The sequence below is a fragment of the Mus pahari genome, chromosome 16 (assembly GCF_900095145.1).
Source record: "Mus pahari chromosome 16, PAHARI_EIJ_v1.1, whole genome shotgun sequence".
Lineage (NCBI taxonomy): Eukaryota > Metazoa > Chordata > Mammalia > Rodentia > Muridae > Mus > Mus pahari.
The window spans coordinates 21,178,120-21,188,648 of record NC_034605.1 but is presented as its reverse complement, the minus strand read 5'-3'; the positions used below and the strand labels follow the sequence as shown (position 1 = coordinate 21,188,648).

Genomic DNA, 10,529 nt, shown 5'->3' with positions numbered 1-10,529 from the left:
GTGTATGCTCATGTGGAGGAGGCTGAAGGAGGATGACAGCTATCTGCTCTCTTCATGAAATTTTACCTGAGATAGGTTTTCTTACTGACCCTGCAGCTTCTTAAATTTTACGTATTAACATCTACATAAAATTCGTAACCATGAAGATTTTTGTCTCAATGCCTAGCATTTTCTTGTTAAATATGCATGGTTCTTGTCTTCAGAGAGGTACTATAATAAATGTTTGGAAGCCATTCTTTTATTGTATTATTTTTTGAAAGTTCTTTGCTCAGTTTAAATTTAGGAACTGATTGTGAATCGTGTTGAGTGTCTTCTTTGGCATAATACTGGTTTTTCTCTTTTCGCAGATGATGACATGGCTTTTGTTAGTTTTTTTCTTTTTCTGTTCTGGTTTTTCCAGACAGTGCTTCTTTGTAGATATGGCTTTCCTAGAACTCACTCTGTAAAGCTTTGCCTGATTGTAATGTTTGTTTATTTAGCTTTGGATTCAATTTGTATAAGTTTTATTTAAGAGTTTTAAGCACTAAACATTGTATAAAGTTGTAATTTTTATGCTTTCAAATACAGTCTTATATAAACAAAATTAATATAAATCACCTAAAGATGACTTTGGTCTATTTGGGCTTATATTCTTGTATTAAAAGCAATCTTTGTACAACCTATTAATATTCTTTGAACCATACAAATTTTATTCACATTTTTTTCTGAAAAACAATTTGTCTGATATAGGGAAGAATTTAACCATCAAAAACTATAAATAATGTGGCAATGAGCCGAGGTGATCTACAGCATAATGGCTCTCAGCAGAAAACCGCTTCTGCTGTTTTCTTGAGATACATCCTTTTATGATGATAAGTTCTGAGAGGGTAAACAAGTCTTATAAGTAATGACAAAGTAGTTATTTTCAAGGGTCAGTTCCGTTTTACCAGTATTTGTCAAAGTCATTTTAACCTCTAGATAGATTGTGGGAATTAAAGCCTTTAATATGTTAATTATTCTCATTCTCAGGTGCATTTTACCTGGTGTTTGAATATATGGACCATGATCTGATGGGACTCCTGGAATCAGGCTTGGTTCACTTTAATGAAAACCATATAAAATCTTTTATGAGACAGCTCATGGAAGGCCTGGATTATTGTCATAAGAAGAACTTTTTGCATAGAGATATTAAATGTTCAAATATCCTTCTAAATAATAGGTATGGATATGAAATTTATGTTTTTAAAGTGTTAATGTAATATATAACTTCCTATAAATGCAGTTTATTCTAATTTCTTGGGTAATGAACAGCAGTCAGTTAGTATTACCTCCACAGTTGTTCTCCAGTAGCTCTAGTAAAGATTTGCAATGTGTATATGTCCTTTTTGTTTGGTATTCTTCCAGATAATTTGAAGTGAATGAATCTAATCATGAATGATATGATTTCAGCTTTAGGTTCATGTACAGATTTTACAAAACAAAATTAATTTTTTTAAAAAAATATTTGTAATAAATGGGTGTTTGCTTACATGTGTGTCTGTGTACAATGTCTACAGTGTCCGTGGAAGCTAGAAGCAGGTGTTAGATACATTAGAACTGGAGTTACAGATGTGTGTTAGCCACCAAATGGGTGCTGGGAATGGAACCCTGGTTTTCTGAAAGAACAGCCAGCATTCTTCGCTTCTGAGTTATTTCTTTATCCTTATCCCCATCTCCAAGCATTAGATTTTTTTTACATGTATTTTAAGAATATGTATATATAAGGTTTATGGTAAATATCTTCAGAAACAGCATACTTCTTGTACTTAGTATTATTTTTAAAATTTGAATAAAACATGCATCACCTGGTTTTAAATGGAAGAAAATAATTTGTGCACCCTAACCTTTTAAGAGCTACAAAATTAAACATAAATTTCTAGTAGTGTGATTTAGTTCTTGGGCACTGTTTGAATACGTACTTCTAGACCAAGATGTCATTTGAGGTACTTTCCTGAGTAGGAACTGAAGGGGACATGGGATTCTGTTACACTAGCACCATTGGGCCCTGTTGGAGGGTTGTTTTAGACTAACCTCACTACTGAATATTTTTAATAGTACCTAGGGATCTAAGGCACTTTATAAAATAAGGTAGTATTTGTCTAGCTTATTCAAAATGTAAATGTTGTATAAATAGTTGGTACACTATTAGGAAATATTAACACACATGATTTCAGGACAATATAGTCCCTCCAGTAGTTTTGATCTATATCCAACTGAATCTGAAAATTAAGAACATGTATGATTGAATGGACACATAATAAAAATAACAGGAAACTATCCAAAGCAAAACACTAATTGTTACGGTGTACATTGTCCCATTAGTTAACTTTGCCTGAAGTATAGCAGTGCAATGAGTTTATGTGTGTTTTTGTTTCTAATGTGTTTTCATTGAACCCTGGAATAGAATGTAAGTATATATTATCAAATTCATGGTAGACTAATGCTTTTTTATCTTGTCTTATTCCTACCAGAGGACAGATAAAACTTGCAGATTTTGGACTTGCTCGTTTATATAGCTCAGAAGAAAGGTAAGAGCACCTTGAGACAAACTATTTTAAGCAGCTAGTTCAGTTTTAAAAGCTACATTTAGAATATTAATTTTTAAAATTTTTATGTGTATGAGTCTTTGACTATGTGTTTGTGTTCACCATATGCATGTCTTGTATCTGTGGAGTCGGAAGAGGGCCTTTGGATTCACTGAGACTAGAGTTACAAAGAGATGTAAACCTACCATGTGGGTGCTGGGAACTGAACCTAGGCTGTCTGAAAAAGCAAAAAGTATTCTAACTGGCGAGCTCTCTCTCCAGCCCTGATTTTTTTTTCCTTTTTATTTAACATTCTTGTTTCCTAAATAATAATGAAAATAAAACAAACAAACAAAAAACCTAGTTTGGCTGTCTTAATCTAACAGTTTTGTTTTCAGTTTTTAAATAAATTTAATTTTTAAATGGTAGATAAATTAAAATTTCTATTAAAATGTATGACTTTTAGTAGGAGTGCAATGAACTTTAAATTTTAAAAATTAATAAATTTTTAATACAGATAAAGACATTAAGGATTTTAATTGTGTATTGAATAATAAAGTTTGGTATATACTTTATAAATAGTACATTTAAATTCTAAACATTTGCTTTTTTATTTTAGACTTCACCATTTTTGTTTTTGTTTTACTTACATCTACAGTAGTCTGTTTTTTCCAAACTCACCGGTACTATTTAAACAAGCAATTGTGAGGAAGTTCAGTGTGTAAGATAGAGACGGATGGAGCTGCTCTGGCTAAATTTGGGGTGTATATCTGATTGGCTCTCTTTGTGTCTTGTTGTAAAGGACTAAGTCTCTTATAGAATTAATTCAGACTTTCAAAATAAAATATTTTATTGAAATAATGATTTTATGTAAATAAGCTATAGGATTGATTTGATTTAATAAATTTAGTGTAGCTGATTCCAGCTTTTGTTTATATATTTAATTAAAATTATTTTGTGAATTAAGTAATAAGCTTTTTAATAACAATAATTATTATTATTTTAAGTATGACTCACCAGGAGTCTTTTTTTTTTTTTTTTTTTCCTTTTGGCTTTTCGAGACAGGGTTTCTCTGTATAGTTCTGGCTGTCCTGAACTCAGAAATTCACTACTCACTCTGTAGACCAGGCTGCCCTCGAACACAGAAATTCACCTGCCTCTGCCTCCCAAGTGCTGGGATTAAAGGCATGTGCCACCATGCCCAGCCTAAAAATTATTTTTAATTGGTATATCAAGTTACATTGCTTTGAACTATAAATAACATTGTAGAATATCTAAAGCAGGAGAATTAGGCAGTGTCTTATCTCAGTTTTTTTTTTTTTATTTTTTTATTGGTGGTTAGAACAATTAAGATCTATTAATTTTCAAGAAGACACTGAATTGTTATTAGGTTTATCAGGTTGTTTGCTAAATATCTTGAACTCTCAGTCTTCAACACACAACTCTTAGCAATTACCGTTCTTGACTTTACTTTTTTGAATTGAACTTGTTTAGCGTGTGTGTGTGTGTATGTATGTGTGTGTGTGTGTGTGTGTGTGTCATCAATTCTTCTGTTGTTGGACACATTCAGTTGTGTCTTTGTTATTGTGAAGGACTGAATGACTTTAAGGTATGTGTTGACAGGGTTAAGGAGCTATAGACTTCAGCTTTTACATTTTTTTACTTGTATAAAATAAAACAGTCTCACAATATAACCGAAGCTGGCCTTGAACTCAGGGACCCAACTACTTCTACCTCCCAAGTGTTGAAATTAAATATGTATACCTCTGTACCTGGTGCTAAATTTTTAAATATTTTTACCATATAGTAATGTATCTTTTGGTAGAATTTGTCAAGAAAATGGTCTTAATGTTACTTAGTCTAAAATTTTACTTGATTAAAGTTTTTTAACTAATCTGGCTGTTTGGGAGGAGTTTTGGTTAGTTGATTCTATTTTCGCAATCTCTTGATATTTCACCCTAGTTTTATTGTCCTTAATGCAGCTTAACTATCATGCTTGAATGAACGACTTTTATTTTCTTACTTTCTTATTTTTCATCCTAATAATCTTTTACAGCTAATAGGTTACTTATTGAAGATAATCCTATGCATTTGGAATAGATGTCCCAGACAAAATTATTGTATAGTATATACAGACATAACTATCTTTGGCACTATAAATATGTAGTATATATTTTTGCATACATGCAGTGTGTGTGTGTGTGTGTGTGTGTGTGTGTGTGTCTCTACATGTGTATACAAAATGTGGCAGTTCACTGACATGATCTCTGTTGTGGTGGATTGATGTAGGAATTTTCAGGCTAGAGAAATTTACAACCCTGTAATTTTGAATCTTAAAGTTATGCATAGTAAATTCTTTTTTTGGGAGGCAGTCAAATTAATGAGAAAAATTTTGTATCATTTGTTTTATAAGCAAACATACCATCTTTGAGGGAGTTGTTCCTTTAGATATTCTCCCACCCCCTCCCCCTTTGCGGTTTTTTAAAAAGTGTTTTTTAAAAATTTACTGGAGAAATCCACTTTCCTATAGAACAAAAAAGTATTTTGTACAAGTCTTAATTTACTTCTTTTTCTAGAGAAAAAAATTAGCACATTTATTATTACTGTTTTAAGTTTGAAGAAATAAAATAGTCCTAAATTGAGAGACTTTGTTTGTTGTCTTTTCATTACCCTTTAATCAATTGTAAAATCCTGTTTCTTGAGATAAGGTCTCATTGTGTAGCCCAGGTGGGCCTCAAATATACTTTATAGTTCAGCTTGGTCTTGTATAGGCCTCCCGATGGTACCTCTGCCACTGTACTGGGGTAGCTGTGAGATATTGGTTAAGCTAGTTAATTAATTTCATGACTATGTTATGATGATGGTGCTTGTGGAGGAGATGGCTCACTTGCAGAGGGCCTAGGCTTTGGTTTCTAGAAACCATGTGACACCTCACTTCCATCTGGAACTCCAGTTTCAGGGTATCTAATGCTGTCTTCTGGTTCTGGCCTCCATGGACATTAGGCATGCATATAGAACACATACAGACACGCAAGCCAAATTATCACACCCTCAAAAAAGAACAAAACTTTACAGTTTCAAATACTGGGCTTGAAGTGTTGCTCAGTAGTAGAGCCCCTACGTGGTGTGTTTGAGATCGTCAGCTCAACCCACAGAACTACCAAAACAAAAATGCTGCAAAGTTTTGACTTACAAAGTACTCAAACTAATGAAAAAACACAAATTATCAAGATAAAACTTCCTTAAATAGTAACCAAAGTCTGCTGCATTTCTCTGATCCCATGAAGGGGGAGAGGGAGAAAAGGGCTTTTAGAACTTTTGCTAACACTCCTCCCTTCCCAGGCAGAACATGTTAAAAGCAATGGTGCCGCCTAGTGGCTGTTCCAATCTTGCCATTTTTTCAGGTACTTGGAGAAATATTCAGCATTTTGGCTCATTGTTCTTAAATCTTGAATTGATGTCATTTTAGAGATGGAAAAAAACAGTTTTTATGCTTTAAAAAGGGGACCCTGACATGCAGAATGGTCCTAATGTGTAGCAGGGAACTTTAGGGATCTGGGTAACACTGAGGATCTTTTGGGAGGCTGGAGACCTTAAGACAAGAAAATACTACAGAGTGATAACACATAACAGGAAACAATATCCTTCAACAGTATTTACAGTGGCAGTCATACTCAGATCGATGACTTAATTGGGAAATGAAAATGAAATTGCAGTTCTTTCATCCTCATGTATTCTGTTTTGATTATGTAAAGTGAGAAAGGCAAAAATTTTTTAGCAGTGTCCTGCTGTTCTACCACCCTCCTGGAACCTATCACCCACATTTCCCCTACTACAAATCTAATACTTTTTCATGTTATCAAGCATATGTGTTTGTTGCACATCTCCACTAAAGTGCTGTGCATATCTTAAATTAAGCCATGTTACTTGCCTTGGTAATTATGCCAGAAAAAAATTACTTGAAGTGAAAGTCCTCTGAGATGGTTACAAGTTAAAATACATGGATTTTTGTTTGTTCACATCACCAGTACCCAATAGTGTTAGGAAGTAGATCTAGAATTATTGACAGAAACACTGTTTTCTGTAGTGCTTTCTAGCAAGTCCTTGGATCATACCTTGATCTTGTGAAAGTATCTTTTTCAGGTAGAGAGCACTGGGCCTCGCCAGGTGTCTTTAAATGGTACTATTAGGTAAACAACCATTTTTTATAGTTATTTTATTGCAGAGGGTTTCCTGAACTTACTTAGTGTTTTGTCTGTGTGTATGTATATGCACCATGTGTATGTGCAGTACCCAAGGTGGTTAGAAGAGAGTGTTGGATACCCTGGAATTGGAGTTATAGTTTTGATCTGCCATGTGGGTGCTTGAAGTTGGACCTGGGTTCTCTGAAGAGCTACCAGTGCTCTTAACTCCTGAGACATCTTCAGCACCAGATTTGTTGAATTTAACTGGCTTTGCACTCCCACCTCTCCAGTCAGAATGTATGTTTTATCTATAGTTTTCTAGTAGATTAACAAATTATATTTTTTTTACTTTTTTCCATAATCACATTTGATTCTATTGTATTTAGGTAGTGTTTAATATTAAACTAGGACACCAAAAATGAAAGGGCTTAAAAAAAAAAAGCCTTTTGTTGTTGTTTCTGTCCCACCAGGTATTGCTTCACTTTTCCATATGATAATGTCAGCTGCCTTTTCAGAAATTAATAAAAGTACTTATCCAGTATGCTCAAGGTACTGGTTTTAATTCTTAGTTTTAGGTTTATAAATGAAACCTAAAGTCACCAGTGGTTTACAGATGAAAGTGCTTAATAATAGCAAAATTGGAACTTGCTGGCTTTTAAACCCTTTTATTTCTCAAGTATGTATAAAGTTTAGTTTTGCCATCTGCTAATAAGAGCTCATTGGATTTACTGTTTTAATAACAGAGGGAGTTTTTATCTGTGTGACCGCCTTTGATGAAATTGCTTAGAACTTTGATTATGTAAATAAATTGAAACTTTCTTCAGTGCTATATCCATGAAGGAAAAAAAATTGTGTTATCATAGGACTTCCTAATTCTTTGTATGGTGTAAATAAGATCTCTAGGATGTTGGGAATCTGTAACCAGATCTGGAAGTTTGAAAGACTAATTTTTTAGGATTCCAGATTTCCAATAATTTCTGCATTTGGATTATCTCTTCATATTGCAATACTTTTGAATTTCTTGGGATTTAAATTCTTTTTACTTTGAAACATAATTTCAATTTCATTTATTTTGATCTTTACCATTGTAAATATATCAACCTAATCATAACATGGAGTGTTTTCTTGTAATACTAATAAACTGTTGTTGGGTGATGTGGTTTGTGAAATGGACTTCAGTGCTCTCCTAGCTTTTTTTTATGTTGAATTTTGCTTTTATGATTAAAGTTCTTCTGTTTGCATATTTTCTCAGTGTTTGCTTTTTTCTCATTAAATAGTAAAATGGAAAATGTGGCATAGTACCCTTTTTGGAGGAGCAGAAGTAGAACACCAACCAATTTTGTTTTTTGTTGTTAGGGATTTAAGTATATGAGCCAGGCTGGACTTGAACTGAAAGTCCTCCTCTTTGTCAGCATACCGAATGCTGTGATTTCAGGAATGTTCCATCAATTTACTTTGTTAAAAGAGGTTGTTTAAAACATTAATAAGATTAACTTCCTCAAAGGATTCTTGCTCCCTCCTTCCAACACCCCCCCCCCCAACTTGGTTTCTGACTCCCTGCTCTAGAAACTACACATGTGCTCAGCCATCTTAGGGAGGCTAAAGATTCAGCATGGGTGGTAGTAAAAACATTTTATGGGTCTTGTGTGAACAGTCACTGGAAACATTATGTTTTAAAACTCGTTTTGGCTGTGTTTTGAAAAGTTAGTTAATCTTGAAAATCTGGAAACAAGAACTATTATTGATTAAAAAGCTGTTGCACTAAATTTTGATAAAAATTATTGTGGCTAGAAGGTGAATTATTTCACAAGGGTCTCTACTGGAGAATAGTTAGAAAAAATTACCTGTTCTGAAAACTTGTCTTCATTCCTACTTCTGGTCAAGTAGCTGAATTACAGTTAGGAGATGCAAAACTATTGAAAGAAATTTAGTAATGACTTAAAGTATTATGATCTCTCACTTAATAATGCTAACTGATGGTGCCTTATCTCACTGCACCATTAATACTTAACCATAGCATCAGTTCAAATGGTGACTGTCATGTAGTCATGCAGGCAACTTGGTTGGAATATCTGTGATCACTTGCATAAGCCTTACAAGGCTGATGGCCAGAAATTGGAGGGGTGGAATTATGAGACATGCCTAGAAAAGCCAGTAGCAAGCACTTGGTCACATGGCCACCCCTCACTGCAGTGAGGATGAAAAGTGTACTGTATTTAGTTGGGCAGCTGCTCTAGAAGAAATGCAAGTACTAGAGGATGCTGTTCTCACTACTGCAAGTCGTACTGTTTGAAAACAGTTTTCAACAGAGGAATTTTTGATAGGACAGTTAGGATAGCCATCTTTGAAGAAGTAAATTGGAAATAAGATTTGAAGGTGAAGAAAGAAAATTTAATGAAGACCCAAACAAAGAATATTAGTGTAGGAGAAGATTAGTTGATGGTTAGCACTCTGGCATTTTAAGTCTGAAATTCTATAGTAGGGTCACAGGAATAAGATCCTGTATGTAAGCTTTATTTTTTATTTTTTTTTTTAAAGATTTATTTATTTACTATATGTAAGTACACTGTAGCTCTCTTCAGACACTCCAGAAGAGGGTGTCAGATCTTGCCCTGGATGGTTGTGAGCCACCATGTGGTTGCTGGGATTTGAACTCTGGACCTTCAGAAGAGCAGTCGGGTGCTCTTACCCACTGAGCCATCTCACCAGCCCGTATGTAAGCTTTATTGTAAGGCTGAGTTAAGTTTTATTTATTTGCAGTGAGACATGACCTGGTTTTCTTTTTGAAACAAAATTTTTTTTTTTTTTTTTTTAAAGATGGAGGAGGCAAAGGCACTTTAGAGGTGAGAAAACCAATAGTTATACTGTTGAAATAGTATGTAAGCAGTAGTAATAGCAGTTCTGTTGTAGAAATTATTTAATCCTGACCTGGGGTTTCTAGCCTGCCTTAGATCATTTAGTTCTTGTATAAAACACACACACACACACACACACACACACACACACACACACACACCCTTTATATTTACAATAAGCCTTAAACACAAGAGCTGGGCTTTTAGAATCTACTTTCCTATCTGTATCCCCAAGTTGTTGTTATTTACTGTTTAATCTGGGCTGCTCTTAACTATAATGACCAGCCCTCAGGGCCACGTTTTTTTATGACTCACTTAACTGCCCATGGTGTTTTCTCCTTCCTCCTGCATCACAGCTCACTCTTTGGTTGTTGCTGTTGAAATTGTAAAAGTGTTGGATTTAAGATGACTTCCTTGATCCCTGGGTAGATATGATGGCATACTACCTGTCATCTTAGCACTTAGGAGGCTGAGACAGGAAGATTTTTAACTTTGAGGCCTACCTGTGAGCTACCTGGGGAGACCATGCTCGTTCCCCACCCAGAAGAGCAAAGAAAGGCCCCTGGGTTGTTTTCCTGTGGCAGCTAGGTAGGTATTCACAGAATGATCGGCATTTGTCATGACCTTAAGGTTTTCTTTCTTGTCTCAAAAAATACTACAAATTATAGTATGAAAGAAATCACTGAAGATTCTGTTATGTTTTGTTTGGGAAATTTAAGTATTTTAAATCTTGCTTCCTTTACATGAATCTAGATAGGAAACACCATAACCAAATCAGCCTCTCTGAACACACCTCTCCAAGCTCTGAAATTCCTAAGATCCTATAGAAGAGAGACACTGAAACACCAGCAAACAAACAAAAGTATCTGGCAAAAGCTAGCATTTAGAAATACTTAGAAAACAATTCACTGATAAGTAATTTGTGATACATTTACAACTACATTTTG

General features: G+C 34.3%; 1 protein-coding gene across 4 annotated transcripts in view; it reads left to right on the top strand.

Moving 5' to 3' along the window:
* Positions 1-10,529, top strand: part of Cdk13 (cyclin dependent kinase 13) — an 89,167-nt gene that overhangs the window by 55,071 nt on the left and 23,567 nt on the right. For all 4 annotated transcript variants that reach the window (XM_021216074.1, XM_021216073.1, XM_029547539.1 and 1 more), the window contains exons 6-7: positions 1,009-1,198; positions 2,490-2,546. In XM_021216074.1, coding sequence (XP_021071733.1) covers positions 1,009-1,198; positions 2,490-2,546 — 247 coding nt within the window. The remainder of the gene's footprint in view (positions 1-1,008; positions 1,199-2,489; positions 2,547-10,529) is intronic.